Here is a 15,423-nt window from a genome sequence, read left to right as displayed (position 1 = left end):
AATACTCCTATGGAATTAATTAGAATTATATAAACTTCTAACGTTTACTTAATATAAATCTTTTTTTTTCTTTTTGTTTCTTAACCCCTCCCCATATATTAATACTAATATCAGGTTAGCTATCATTATTAAGCGATATTTGCCGCCGGCGCTTATTGGTTGGTTATAGTCTTGTTAGATTTCTACTAATTACAAAAAGATGGAGGACTTGATATCTATAAGAAGTGATCCTAGCCAAGGTATATGCTGGTCAATAACTAAGATTGGGGATTCGCAATCCGGAAATTCTTTTTTACAATGGAGATGCAATTGTTGGAGTATTCAGGATGATTTTGCATTAGAATGGGATATAAACTTACCCTACAATATATTACGACAAATTAGAATAGAACCAAATTTACTAGCAAATCATATATCTTGTATTAAGAGTGGAAGTTTTGTCTTTGCAATTGTAGTATGGTCTACTACTTATATTTGGGTATACTGTCACGATATAGCAGAATTTTCTAGACTATCAGGTCAGGGTTTAAGTGTATCTATTGAACCTAATATACATAAATTAGATGGCTATCAAATTGATGAAGAAGTACTAAATAGTGGTATAATTGAAGTATCTTTACCAATTATTGCCAGTTTTAGTGATTGTCAATGCATTGCTATATCAGATAAGCTATCAATTCATACAATACGTTTAGTTACTAAACAACAAGAAAATATTCCCTACAGTTTATTTGTATCCTCTAATTGGTGGGAATTAGCTACTTATAATGAACTATTTTTGAGTCAAGATAATAAAGTGCGGAATATTGAAAAGTACTCAAATGTTAAGAAAGCATATAGTACTTTGAAAAGTATGCTTAGATCTTTCAGTTGGAATAGCAATTGTGGAGATACTATGAATAAAGTTATAGATCCAAATAGAGATACTAATTTTGATATATTGAAATTTGATCATTCATTGAAAGCAAGTAATATTGAAAAAGAGAGACGAGAAAATCTTGGAAAATTTACTTTATCTAAAAGTGACAACAATATCTTGATAATACCTTTTCCTTCATGTTATTCAAAGTGGAATATTTCATTTTTGTGCTTTCTTATATTTGAAAAAATAAATACTCAAGAAAAAGAAAATATCTTAGTGTTATTCAGACATGATACTTTTGGAGTTATTGAGTTTTGTTGGTCTATTACATTACCTTATTCAAATAAAGATAATTTTTTTAGTCTTATTGCTATTCCATATACAGAGAATACTTATTGTAAAAATATAATCACAAAATCAACTATGCAATCTCATTTATCTCTTGCTTTACATTCTTCTCTTCCATTTGGACTTTTTGTTGTTTATAAGTCATTTATAAGCAATCAATTCAGTTTAAATGTTATGCAGTTAATTACTCAGAAAGGAAATATAGCCATTTATGATCATTTAAGAACCGAAAAGAAGGCTCATCCATTATTATCCTGGACATTGAAGCCCAATTTCAATTTTAAATCATTAGTAACTATTCTTAATTTGAATACAAGTGACAATTTAAATATTGATATTGTATATCCAGGTATTGAATACAAATTTAATGATTCAAATATAGAAAATAATGAATCTAATAGTGATGTTGCAGATCAAATTAAATTTAAAATATCTGACTTTAAGAGTTTCAATTGTATTTTAATTGTTGGACATAAAGTTCATACCCTTTCACTTGCAAATAATGGACATGAAGTTATATGTAATAAACTTGTAGAACATCCAGAAAATCATAAAATGTACCATGTTACTTACTTCAGGAATATTTTATATATACTTACTACAAATCAACCACTTCCATTACGTATTGACTTATCGAATATTAGTAATTTCTCAATGGAATTCTTTAATTTACATAGGACGTCAATAGATGAATATACTAGAGATAACTCAGATATTGAATTTAATGAACTATTATCTTGTTATAAGAATTTAAGAAATGGGGATAATATAACAGAGATGTTTAGTGAAGATCAAAATTTATTAGATTTATGTTATCAAGAAATATACAGATTAAATACAATGAATGATCCTCCTGATCAAAATATACTCAATAAGATTCTAATGCAACTTATTAAGGATATTTCCTTGAAAAAGGTAGAGGGGGAATCTCAAATAAATTTTTTAGAAAGAAATCGATATACTCAACTATTAATTTTGGTTGGTAAAGTAATAAATCTACATAAGGACTATCTAAACATGGATCTAATAAACCTCTGGGGTAAATGCTGCATTATTATAGATTCAGAGTATTGGGAAAATCATATCTATAATAAAGATTGGATATCACATATATCCGGTACTTGTTTATGTCAAATTACTTCTGAATATCCTAATCTATTATCTTTTATAAAACAAAATTTTGACCTAGCTGAAGCTCTAAAATAGAATGACCGCTCATACATTAGATACCCGCTAAAAATATCATACTCCGGTAGATTATCACCCCCACAGGAAGAAGATGCATGCTGCACAAGCCGAAATTATAAAATATATATAAAAAATAGGTAGAATCAAGCAAGTGTTAAGATAAATTCACAAGCTAATTTTATTTTTATGATCATTTTAATTGGTTCTTTATATGAAATTTTATTTACATCTCCTGGTATTTAATTAAAAGAGATATTTGTATTTATCACGTCCAATTACTCGAATTTTCTTAATATAAATTTTAATGCTACAAAATTACTGTGTTGAAGATTTTATAACCTCAATATGCAGTTTAGAGATAGTTTTAAATCAAGCAAGGGAACGTGAATTACGTGATTGCCTATACTATTGGAGGTATACTAGTAAGCTAATAAAGGAATTAAATATTCAGAAGAAGCGATATAATATTTACATGCTAGATGGATTTTATGCTTTAGCAAGACAAACACAAGCTGTCTGTATGTTATTTCATATATTTGCTCTTCATGAGTATAAATTAAAGAACTATGCTTTAACTACACTGAGGATATACTCAAATATGTATAATTCTAAATATGAGAATAAAATATTGGATAGTTATATTGACTTAATTCATATGTTTAGTAACTTTAGTAAAATTTTAGATTTATACAAGTATCGTATAATAAATAAAACCTTTAGATATATAGTGGATTATTGTGATAAAGAAATTGTTAATAGTAATATAAATGGGGTTGATTCTGTTTTATCTGCTGATGAGACTAATGAGTATTCAATATCTGACATTACTATACCAAAAATAGAAGAAGAGATTGTTGAATCTAATATGAATTTAGAAAACCTTGAAGATAGAAATTTAAAAAGAAGTGTTATAAAGTCAGACTTAAGAAATAGTTTGAATAATGGTCTAAACTCGGGCTTGAGAATACCTTGTACTTTTGAAGATGTGTCTATGAATTCAACTGATCCTAAAGTTAGTGAATACGTTACTTATATTCATGGAAGTTTGATTCCAAATCCTTTAGATAAAATTCAAACTGTTTATAAAAGTAGAGATATATTTTTAAATACAAAGAAGAAGGTATCATTCAAGGATCAAATTGATAGACGTAATACTACTCCTAGTATACCATCATATCAAATGGATAATTACAAAATTGAAGGCTTTACCTCTACTACATACGAACCTTTATTCTATCATAATCCTATTGATAAATTCAATAGTGCTAGGAATTTTCATATAAAATACTATCCTCCACCAACTCTACCCTTAGGAAAATCTTCAACTTTGAATTCATCTAGTAATACCCCACAGATTTCTCCACAGTCATCTTCTTCAAAGAATATAAATTTTCAGATTATGCATAATTATAATAATGAAAATAATTCATCTTATGTGAACAATCCAAAGTGGAAATTTTCTAGTAATAACTATCGCCTATTAAATAATGAGTCATATGCCACAATTAAAAGGTCTCCAAGAAGTTCAGATCATGCGAAGAATGTATTAAATCCATGTATAGGTTTGGCATCTGAATCTACAAATATTCTTACTAGTATAACAGATCATATAAAGTCTATATTCTAACTTTTTTTTTTTTTTTTATCGAAGAACTGAGCTTGAAACTTAAAGAATTAGTATAATATTACCACATAACTCACATGTTAATACCGTTATAATTTGCATGCATATCTCCAGTATATAGACTACTTTCTTAAATCTTTTTGTTTCTTTTAATCCTTGATAGATTTAAACATTTATGGAGAAATTTAGGGAAGTAAGCACGAGCTACATTGCTAAGCTACATGTGGAAAGGTAGAGAATTTCCAGTACTAAAGATTGAAAATAAGATTTGAAGCTTCAAGTAAATCTTAGCCTAATTATTGTTATAGCTTTAGAAAGGATAGAAAAAAATCATAGAAAAGGCCTAATGGTTTAAGAAAATAGAAGTCAAATTTTACCACGACGTATAAAGTTCACCGCTTTTTTTTTCTACTGACAAGATCCACAAATGTACTTTGAAGCTTTGACAATTGAAGAAAATTGACAAAAGTGTTGTGATGGAGGGTAGTACTACGAATATGAAGCATCTTGCAAGCTTTTCTCAAGCATCACTACTTGCTAGAGAAGAGAAGGTGTTGCAAGATGCAGAAGTTGTCATAACGACACAGAGAGCTCGTATAGGGGAATTAAGATCAGAGCTAGAAAGATTGAATGCTGAAAAAGCTTATTGGTCTGAAACTCATATGAAAGAAATGAATGAAGTCATTCAAGAAAATACAAAACTAAGACTGCAAATAGATAAAATGCAAGCAGATCTAAATGCTCTTTTGCACACACAAGGTAGTTCCGAAAATTTGATTTCAAATCTGACAGAGGCTCTAGCAGCAGCTGAATCAAATTTGTTAATAAAAGAAAATGATATAAAAAAGTATGAGGAGATCCATAGTAAATTACCACAAGAAAATGAACACTTAAGAAATGAGAATCAGAGACTAATAGTAGAAAATGAACAATTTAAACGTGCACAAGAAAATTCAAAAGATTTAACAGGTAATCAATTTATACCTGATACTTTACAAGCGCAAGCAATAAATAATAACCTTTTGAAGCACACTAAAATGGCAAGAGACCTTGATTTTCGTACAGAAGAGTTACGATTAAATAAAATGTGTTTATTACAGCTAGAGAGTGATTTGATAGAACATCAACTACTAGTAGAAAAGCAAAGAGTAGAAATACAGCGTTTAAATACTGCAATAGAAGCTTTAAATAGAGAAAAATCGCTAATTCCTCCGGTAGTAATGACAAATAGGCAAATTGATAACTGGAATAGTATACAAATGTCAGAATATACATCACCAAAGCAATTTGCAGAACATATAGTTTCAGAACTAACCAAAGTTTTACCTGTTAAAACTAGTAATTTACTTGATAGTTCTTTAGAAGGTGATTTTTTGAATAATAATTGCAGTAATATTGATATTGTACAATATAGAACAATGGAAGAGCAAAGAACATTAATTTCAAAATTACTTAAGGGACTAGAACAATTGGGTTTTGCGAGGAGTGAAGCTGAATGTTATAAAGAAAGAGCTTCAGATTACAGATGGTTTTATTCTGCTGTTATAAGTCATAGTGTAGTATATAAAACTCCTAAAGAACAATCATCTACATCTACTAAAGTATTAGATCAAAATGCACCTCCAGGTTTTTTCAACTTGTTAGTACGTGTAGAATCTGGAAATATGTCAATATTTCAAAGTATTGATGAAGAAGTTCCATTATTTACAATAAAACCTTGGAAGTGCATAGTTAATATTTATGAAAAAGATCGTCAATTTACCTTGACAAGATCTTCAACAACTTCAGATCAAGAAGAGCATCATATATTTTATTGCAAAACTGAAGATGAGTTTAATCGTTGGTACTATGCGTTGTCCTATGGTGGGTTTATCAATAATTCTGGTAGATACCAAAATAATGGAAGAAATGAAGTAAGTGTGTCAAACAAGACAATATTTCCAATTAGTGTAAAATGGATTGATGTTAGTGAAGATTCACATACTCCCAAAATTACTTCAATAGATGTGGTAGATGATCAGATAATATTAATACAACTAAGGAAAGTTATAAAAACAGAAAATATGAATTTGAATGTGAACGATAAGAAAAGACAATTCATGTTAAAAAATAAGAGTAGTGGGATAAGTGAGCAATATATCTTATACCCAGTAGTTGCAAGTAATTTCAACGTTTTAAAGGATACTTTATTAAATTGCAAATGGGCTGAACTTAAATCAGATGTGAATTTTACTGGTTCACAAGTCACCAACAAAGTACTTGGAATAAAAAATTCGATACACCCAAGAGCTAAAGAGAGTATTAATCTTCATGATGTTATTTTAGTTAAAAATTCTCAAGTTTTACTCTTCCATACTGAAACAAGTAAAAAACCATTTTCAACAATATTTGTTGATAAATGTAGAATAATTTGTGATAGAAGAAAAATGAGTATACTAGTTATGAATGTACAAGAAGACCAAGAAGAAAGCTTTTATTTTATGTTCTTATCAATTGAAGATTTCAATAGATCATTGGCACGACTTAGAGAAGGTGGTGTAAAGGATTACAACAAGCTAGTAGACAAGGAAATGTCAAAACAGGTATGTGTTGTGTGCAAGAATAAAATGGATTTATACAAAAACTATGTTATTGATAATTCAGCACCAATTGTAACAATGACACCAAATGATTCAACTTGTCATATTGACCGTGATAGACGAGAAATAGTACTAATACATTCAGATAGTAATAATAAAAAACAGAAGATAACACTTGATTGTGCTACTAGTCAAGAATTTGAAAAATGGAATATTGCTTTAGTTTTTGGTGGGTTCTTACCTGGACTATCTGAATCTTGTATGAGTAAATATACTTTCCAAATAAGGCTATTTGGAGATGAGGAAAATCTATCAAATGAAACAAATGAAATACAAACTAGTGCAAAGTATAAAGATTTTTATACTATAAATAACTGTCAGTCAATAGATATATTTAGTCACCCAAAGAATAAAGAAAAAAATATTCCTTTGTTAACAATACCATTCAAAGATACAGATTATGATAGCGATGTAAAGAAGCGTCTAATCACATTTTATACACGACGTGGCAAACCAGGAGAAGTACGTATAATATTAAATTTACAAACTCTAACAAACTTTGATAACTTTAATAAGGAATTAATAAAAATTGATTTTCCCATGGTACATGAAAACAAAACATCCATGTCAAAAGCAGAATATATTATAGCTGCTAAGTATAATTCTGTGAGTGTATATTGTACTGTGAAACCAAAGGAAACTCAAAATATACCTACTGAGGGCATGACTCAAATTATAGATGATAATGTTACAAGGAAGTTTCCATCTTCTGGATCAATTACCTACAAAGTAGATGAATATCATTGTGTTGTTAGCCGTACAGGTAGATCTGTTTCTTTAAGACGCAAGGAAGATGATTATGATGTATTATCAGTACGTTGTAAATCATTAATAGAATATGAAAGATGGGAAAGAGCTATGTCTATTGCTGGCTTTATAAACAACGATCCTCCATCTCCACCTGGATATCTACCACCAATAACTTATCTGTTTCATTCACTTGACTATGATTATAGAAAACAGCCATTATTACCTGATGTAAATAATTCTGTCGCTGAAACTACAAATATTCAAACAAAAGCTAATGCAGGACCCCCTCCATCTAGCAAGTCTATTGCTAAAACATCTGACCAAAATTTATCGAAAAATATAAATCTCAATAATACTACTCAGAGGGTATCAATACCTACTAAAGATACAGCTGAAAAGGTATTAGATCAAAATATCACACATAATCAACCTTTTCCAGAAGAATTGATATATAATAAGACTAAAGAAAATATTTCTAATACACTTTCTAAACTAGAAAGTATAAATGATTGGGAAGACAAACCTCAACTTGGGTCAGATTGTGAGGAGTTTAACTCTAGCTGTGAGAGCAATAATGAAACATATACTAGAAAAGACCTAAACAATTACTTAGATGAGAATCACTCACTTGATTCCAATATTAATTTAATTTCTAATTGTGATGATGATAGTGATCTAACAACGTCAGATTTATCAAAACAACTCAAAAACATTACTAAAGATGATTCCTTATTACTTTCAAAGCACCCAAACTTAGTATGGGACTTAATAGAAGAACAAGATCGAAATGAAGGTGAGAAAGAGCCAGTGTATAAATATAAAAAGAAAAAAGGTATTTTTGGTATTCTTGTTTCTAAAATACGAGAAAAGGTATAACTAATACAAATTAAATATATTTTTCATAATTATCCTTATCACAAGTGGATTTGAACATTTCGGGTTGATTCTACTGTTGGCCTATTAGAAAAACGATTTGAAGTTAAATTTGGTAGAAAAAATGAGGGTTGATTAGATGATACAATAGAATTACTACTATTTAATGTTGTATCATCAATGTTTGAAATTCCTAAACCTGAAATATTTTGGTTGTCTAAAGAATTTATACTGTCTATTTGAGTAGTTGGATACCAAGGTAAAGTCTTCTGTATAATTTGTTGGAGACTTTTCATATCTATGCCATTTTTGCATGAATCTATTTGATTATTATAAGAAATTGGTGTATATTTATAAAGTTCAATGTTCTGAGGCAATGTTAAAGTTTGTAGTGTGGTTGTAAGGTATTCAATAACATCTGTTGTAGTACCTAGTGCTGCATGTAGAGTAGCAACTGGCGATGATGGTTGAGGTAATAGCGCAACAAAATCTACAATACCCTTAGGCAATTGAATATTATAAGCTGTTACTTTGTTATTAACAAATTGTGAATTTGAATCTACATTATTGATAATAGATTTAGTCTTTGTAGGGTAAATATCTGGACGAAACTTAACCATAGTTGTTATATCTGGCTTTGTACATAAACTTTTACCTATTCTTGACCACTTAAGCTCATCACTATACCCAAAAGTATCGTTATTGTCATAATAGTAGTATTCAGCATCATCAATATTATGAATAATATTTATATCTATATCTTCACTTTCGTCCATTGCTTTTTCATGGTTATTAAATGCTCTTATAAGGCGAAATTCCAGTGATTTAGTCATTAAAAAACATTCAAAGTCATCACTATCTACTCTTTCACAATCTGTATTCTCAAATTTGCTAGAACCCAACATTTCACTATCATCTCCCCAAGTATTAGACTTTTTAGTACTATTACTAATTTCTTTATCTGTTTCTAAATTTTCATTGTTAGCTAAGTCTCCATTTTTACGACTAATAACAGTTAAATAAGTATTATGATCTATATTTTTTAATTCTTCTGATATATAAAAGTCTGTCCAAGTACTATTTGGATATATTGAACCAAATCTAAAGCACTCAAAAACTGTACGTAATTTGCTAGGACATGTAAGAAGATATTTGTTACTATTTACTGAAGGTAATGTATAACTAGTATTATTTATATTTGAAGTGTTCTGATTCAAATTACCTGCGTTATTCACTATATTTATATTACTTGTAGAGGTTGAATGAGCTGTGCTATTATTTAAATTGTCAACATCATCTACTTGAGTATCATCAAATGTATTCAAAACATAACTGTAACCATAAACCCTATTTTTAGGATCAGTATCAGTTGTAATAGTCTTGTCGTTAATATCCATAAATTCAGGAGCTCCAAGAATAGTGTGCCATCCCAATTTCTGTTTTTTACCCATAAGCATATCAACTTCAATACTCTTACCTTCTTTCTGAAGCTGATAAATACGATTTAAATAATTTAAAGTATAAAGCGATGAGCCACAATTTCTTTCTACCTGGAACCATTGCAACCATAGTTGCTTTGGTGGTATGCCAGTTTCTCTATATATTTCATATATACATGACTGTAAAGTAGATCTAGCTTGTTGCAGCTTACCAGTATCTAGTAAAAATGTTACAAAACATGACATAAACGATATATCTAAGTATAAATGCCTATAGTACATTGCAATTTCAAAAACATGATATGCACCTTCTAGGTTATTGTGCAATCTCCATTCATTAAGTGCTTGAGAATAACATATCCATTTAATCTCATTTAATTTCGGGAAATTTTTTATTGTATGTAAAAATAGTTCACGCCATACTTTCTTGCTACCTTTGTAACGTAAAACAAAATTTAAATATTCTATAATAACAACAGCTGAAACATTTGGATTGTACTTCTTACTGTGTAGATTATTTATAGTTGTAAATAAAGTACCATTATTAGTCGTATCATTGTCATTAATACTTTCATTAATTGTTGCACTAGAATTAGTACTTTCAGTATATATCATTGAATGAAAAATATGCATAGTTTTATCGGGTTGTTTTCTTAGTTCATAAACTTCAGCTAAAACTAATTTCAAAATCTCATCTTTTGGAAGAAATCTTTGAATTGAAGAATCTAAAATGTATGTAGCACTCTCAATTCCAGAATTAGATACTGGATGATAGTTCCATACAAATACAAAGTATTCATACCAAAGTTCTGGATGATAAGAAAAATATAACAAACAATTTTTATAACAGAATGATACTCTATTAAAGTAGTTATCATTCTCTAAATTTAGTGGATTCGATTTTTCATATAGCAAATATCTCCTCCATGGTATAAATTTCTGTATCCATTCAGATCTATTTGCTTTGTTTAAAGGCTTAGCTGGTATATCTTCCTGTAGATTTTCAACCATTGGCAAAATATCCTTGTACACAAGCTTAGATAGTGTTACCAATTTTTCACCAGATTGTAGTAAACTCTTCGAAACAACCTTACTTATAGCCTCTGAATTAGAAAGAGTATTTAAAGAGTTACTAATTGTAATATTACCACTTATCAATACTTCAGTAGAGTTTGATGTAATCGAATTTTCAAAGAGTGAGTATGCAATAAATGCTGTTTCTAAATTACTTACAGGAGTCATTAACCATTGAATAAAAAATCGACGCATAGTTACAATTGTCGCAATTTTATCGGCTAGTAAAATACAATCCTCCACACTTTCTGTCGTTGGTGGAACAGTACTTGTTTCAAATGGATTCAATAGTAAAGTATTTCCTCCCATATTTTTCTCATTTCTTGATATTAATGTATTATATACTAATAAGCGCAAGGTATACATACGTTGCCAAATAAATCCACTTCTGACATCACTTCCCACTGTATCTATTGCTGCTTGATATATTTGATATCTATCTTTTAGACTTTTAGTATGTTCATCAATAAATAATATATATGATGTCCATATACTTACACATGGGCATTGATAGATACATCTATGATAAATTGCCATTAATGCACTCTCACTTTTATCCTTTTGATTCTGCATATATTCAATATATCTCCTCCATACTATTGGACTTGTTGGAAAGTATTCTAATGCTCTTTCAAACACCTCACTATCAGGCCTAACTGTAAATATACTCTCCCATGAGGTATAATCATAGGGATTCCTCTCCACTATAGATTCTATCAAAGATGTGAGTGTCTTTTTCATCCCAGTTTATATTGTATTCAACTTCGGTTGATATTTGCTCAAAGTTATAGATGAACACGAGACGAAGCAATTTTGAGCCCGCTATATTTTTCTTTTGTGATAACATATATATTGGAAAGTATATATCTCCTTACTTTCTATTATATAATATCTAAACACTTTGCTCAAAATAAGTATATTCTAATAAATATGAAACTTATTGAGAAGTTATTGGCTGAATAACTGAAATGTACTTTATTTCTCAGTGGGTTGTTCCATTTATTTGCTAAGTTACATTCTTTTTTAAAGTTGTTGTAAAAGGCCTGTAAACTTTTTTTTTGATAACAAGATATTTACTTTCCAAAAGATATTCTAGTTTACTAATTTGAAACTTTTTAAGCTCTTATCTCATTTTATTTAAAAATATCTTGTTTTAATATTAGATAAGTTATAAATAGTAAACAACCTTCAATTTCAATTTTTGTATACAAATATTCCAAATACACTTTTATGTATCTTTAAATATATATATGTATTTATATATCTATATGCATGCATGCAATAAACGGTAATGTGTAGGTCTTGCAGGATAACCATATAGAGTTTAGGACTATTACTTATAATTATTGTATCTGTATAAATATGAACAATTTTTAAAGCTATATATAGTAATTACCTAGGCTTTAAAAAAAAATGAAAACAGATTATAAGGTAAAGAGTAGAGTTTAAATCATAACATTCTACGATTAATGCTCAAATAGAGTATATGGCTCATTATTTTTTTGGAATTATTTTCTAGAAAATATATTGCTCTATTATATAATAAAATTAATAAAATACAGCAGAGACATTAGAATGACCATAGAACCAGAAGTATCTTATAGTTCAAATAAAAGATATATTATTACTAATTCAAGATCCTATACAACTATTAGTATAAAATAAATTAATGTTAATTATTTCATTTGCAAATATAATTACTTATCTATAAATTTCATTGTTAGACAAATATAAAAAATTTAGACATAAATTATTATTTCTATTTTAAAGAAAAAAAGAAGTCCATAATTATAAAACAGACATAAACTGGAAATAATTTATCTTATATTCAATAACAAATCAGAGACTATAATTAAACTTTTAACTAATATATTTCACTAAATTAAATTCAATAAAACAAGATCTGATTAAAAAATTAAAAATATACTTAGCAAGTTTCAAATAATCTTCAGTTTTCTGAGAGCTTCCTAATTGAATAAATGTACTTGGAGTTAGCTATATGCTATTAATGTATAAAGTCCCAGATTTTGGAGTTTAATTATCATTTGGTAACTATGAATATTTTTATCTATAAAAAAAAAGAAATTTGATTCATGTTAAATATTTTAATAGCTGAAGTTTTAAATTACAATATCTTGATGAAAGTGATTATATATTGTAATCTTTCACAAAAAATTCCAACATGTTAGTTTGATAGTAAATTTTATTTTCTTTTCCACTTTGAATTATACTGTATACTGTAATTTATTAATTATTTTTAACGATTTAAATAGTTTTGTGGCCATGTTAAATATAAATAAGGAAAAGTTACTTGATGAGTGGGGTGTAATTAATTTTTTTTAGAAAGACTAGCACAAAATGAAATGCATTAGGACTGTTAAGTATTGACTTGAAATAAATTGAAGTTGCAAAGAAGACTTAATATTAGAATATGATCTAAAAATTTCAATAAAGACTTTAGTTGAACTGTTGACTGTGTAACGAGCAATTAAGAGTAAATATAAATAAAAATATGGATGTACTAGTAAATAGCAGAGAAACACTGTGTAGTGTTGAATTTAATATAAATGGAGGTAATAAATTGGAGAATACAAGCAATAATAATCTGTTCAAGTCAGTGACATATAGAGTGAAAGGTTTTTTATTCTCTTTTTCAGAAATTAGTTCAAGTGAACTTAAAGAAAATAATTCAAGCTTTTATGAAATTGAAGAAGGAAATATAGAACCTTTATTGTACAAAATCTCAAAATTTAATTACAACCTTAATATATATACAAACTTTAAATTCATTTATCTTTTGGAAATAGATGACTTGATGAATTTTACAAAAAGTTATGGAGAATCCCAATCGTACTATAGGTCCCACAAATTTGGAGTAATAGAAAGAAGTAAAGTTATAAACTGGTTGAGTACATATTGTGATCGATTGAATTTTCAATCTTGTACATTTCATCTATCATGTAGTATACTTAACAAATATTTGATAAAGACAAAAAGATGTCTAGATAATTCATCTTTAGTAGAATGTACTTCAGCATCACTTCTACTTGCATCAAATGTTATAGAAACAATAAGTGATGGAATAGTCCCATCTTTGAAACAATTCTCTGATGCAGCAAAGTGGTTACACCGTTCTACAATAGTTGAGAAGCAGATTGATATTTTAACAACAATAACTGATAGCTTTAATATTACGGAGACTCCTTTACAAATGTTTATTTTATATATTTCGAAAATCTACCATCACGAAGAACTGAAGTATATATTTTCTTATACACTTAATTACAAATATATTAAGAATATAATTAAATGGTGTCTACTAATATGTGACTATTTGGTATTTACTGAAATACCTACTAACAACCTTGGCCAGGATCTTTTACCTTTACTACCAGCATTTATTCTATGGATAGGTATTAACAGGGATAGATCTGTTTTTTATAAAGAATATTCTTCAGAAAAACTAGAAAAATTATATTTTAAAGATGTATGCTCTTATGAGAAATTAGACAGTCATTTAATCCAGCATATATGTAAATTATTAAATAAGGTTGCAAATCAAGTGTCAAAATATTGGCTTAAAAGATCTAAATATTTGAATTTAATTAAGGAAGATGCAATAAATAACTTTAGTATAAAACATAGTTATATCTCATTTGAACTAATTGGAAATGCTTAATTAGTGAACAAGTATTTGTGTTGGTAATAAAACATAGCAATGGACTTTAGTCTCTACATATTAATGATGAATACTAGGTTCAGAATAAATAATTTCTTCAATACTTGTCCTGACAGTCTTCCAAACTTCATCAATAGGTGGAGAGGCATCTATAGTGAAGCATTTATTAATTTCCTTAAAGTATTTTACTATTGGCATTGTTTCTTCGTGGTAAACCTTCAGTCTTTTAACAATAGTCTCTTTATTATCATCAGTTCTTCCACTAGTTTTACCACGCTTTAGAAGACGCTCAACTACTATATCATCTGGGCAGTTCAAGAATAGACAACCCAATACTTCAACCTCATCAGAACTAACATTATCAAACCAACCTTTCATATTATTTTGGTTGCGGGGAAATCCATCAATAAGAAAATAATTATCATACCATCCGTGTTCTTGCATTTTCTTTCGAAGTAATTTAATTGTTATTTCAACAGGTACAATTAGACCCTCTCTAATATAATGATCAATTAACTTACTTGTATCATCATTATTAATCTGAGCTTCTCTTAGACAATCTCCTGCACTTAAGTGGATAAATGAGTAGTGTTCAACTATTCGTTCACATTGAGTGCCCTTTCCACTTCCTGGTGGGCCTAAGCAGAATAGTACAGCAGGTTTTTTTTTTGTCATTATTACTTCACGTTTCGCTTCCATTTCAGCTACAACCAAGGAACTTTCGCCAAAGCACATTTTCACTTATTGGGAATATTTGATGTTGTATATATGCTTAATATACCTTATTATCTACGTAATATTGCAAAGTAGCTTAAAAGCTCAAGATGATCCGAGCTGATATTTTAAGGAGCACCTTACTTCTAGAATCCCTATATATAAAATATTTTTAGGTCACTTGTTTATACCCAGCTGATGTATCAAAAATTTCAATACTTATTCATCTCGCT

General features: G+C 28.5%; 6 protein-coding genes across 6 annotated transcripts, besides 5 other annotated features; 4 read left to right on the top strand and 2 right to left on the bottom strand.

The window, feature by feature from the left end:
* Window positions 1-199: 199 nt before the first annotated feature.
* CMU_029990 (uncharacterized protein) lies at window positions 200-2,416 on the top strand (the record flags this gene model as incomplete). The annotated part of the gene is made up of 1 exon (XM_002142236.1): window positions 200-2,416. The coding sequence occupies one exon, from the start codon at window positions 200-202 to the stop codon at window positions 2,414-2,416; it is 2,217 nt and encodes a 738-aa protein (XP_002142272.1).
* Window positions 2,417-2,508: 92 nt separating this feature from the next.
* Window positions 2,509-2,534: a sequence feature (AT_rich).
* A 168-nt stretch (window positions 2,535-2,702) lies between these two features.
* On the top strand, window positions 2,703-4,025 carry CMU_029980 (uncharacterized protein; the record flags this gene model as incomplete). The annotated part of the gene is made up of 1 exon (XM_002142235.1): window positions 2,703-4,025. One exon carries the CDS (start codon window positions 2,703-2,705, stop codon window positions 4,023-4,025), a length of 1,323 nt encoding a protein of 440 aa, XP_002142271.1.
* A 494-nt stretch (window positions 4,026-4,519) lies between these two features.
* Window positions 4,520-8,287, top strand: CMU_029970 (uncharacterized protein; the record flags this gene model as incomplete). Its single annotated transcript, XM_002142234.1, has 1 exon — window positions 4,520-8,287. One exon carries the CDS (start codon window positions 4,520-4,522, stop codon window positions 8,285-8,287), a length of 3,768 nt encoding a protein of 1,255 aa, XP_002142270.1.
* A 38-nt stretch (window positions 8,288-8,325) lies between these two features.
* CMU_029960 (uncharacterized protein) lies at window positions 8,326-11,538 on the bottom strand (the record flags this gene model as incomplete). The annotated part of the gene is made up of 1 exon (XM_002142233.1): window positions 8,326-11,538. One exon carries the CDS (start codon window positions 11,536-11,538, stop codon window positions 8,326-8,328), a length of 3,213 nt encoding a protein of 1,070 aa, XP_002142269.1.
* A 461-nt stretch (window positions 11,539-11,999) lies between these two features.
* Window positions 12,000-12,075: a microsatellite.
* A 255-nt stretch (window positions 12,076-12,330) lies between these two features.
* Window positions 12,331-12,356: a sequence feature (AT_rich).
* A 96-nt stretch (window positions 12,357-12,452) lies between these two features.
* Window positions 12,453-12,574: a sequence feature (AT_rich).
* Window positions 12,575-13,037: 463 nt separating this feature from the next.
* Window positions 13,038-13,058: a sequence feature (AT_rich).
* Window positions 13,059-13,309: 251 nt separating this feature from the next.
* CMU_029950 (cyclin, N-terminal domain-containing protein) lies at window positions 13,310-14,476 on the top strand (the record flags this gene model as incomplete). The annotated part of the gene is made up of 1 exon (XM_002142232.1): window positions 13,310-14,476. One exon carries the CDS (start codon window positions 13,310-13,312, stop codon window positions 14,474-14,476), a length of 1,167 nt encoding a protein of 388 aa, XP_002142268.1.
* A 60-nt stretch (window positions 14,477-14,536) lies between these two features.
* On the bottom strand, window positions 14,537-15,211 carry CMU_029940 (UMP-CMP kinase, putative; the record flags this gene model as incomplete). Its single annotated transcript, XM_002142231.1, has 1 exon — window positions 14,537-15,211. The coding sequence occupies one exon, from the start codon at window positions 15,209-15,211 to the stop codon at window positions 14,537-14,539; it is 675 nt and encodes a 224-aa protein (XP_002142267.1).
* Window positions 15,212-15,423: the final 212 nt, after the last annotated feature.

This window comes from Cryptosporidium muris, genomic scaffold (genome assembly GCF_000006515.1).
Source record: "Cryptosporidium muris RN66 scf_1106632353989 genomic scaffold, whole genome shotgun sequence".
Taxonomy (NCBI): Eukaryota; Apicomplexa; class Conoidasida; order Eucoccidiorida; family Cryptosporidiidae; genus Cryptosporidium; species Cryptosporidium muris.
The sequence above is the reverse complement of the archived record's forward strand: the minus strand, read 5'-3'. Positions and strand labels throughout refer to the sequence as shown.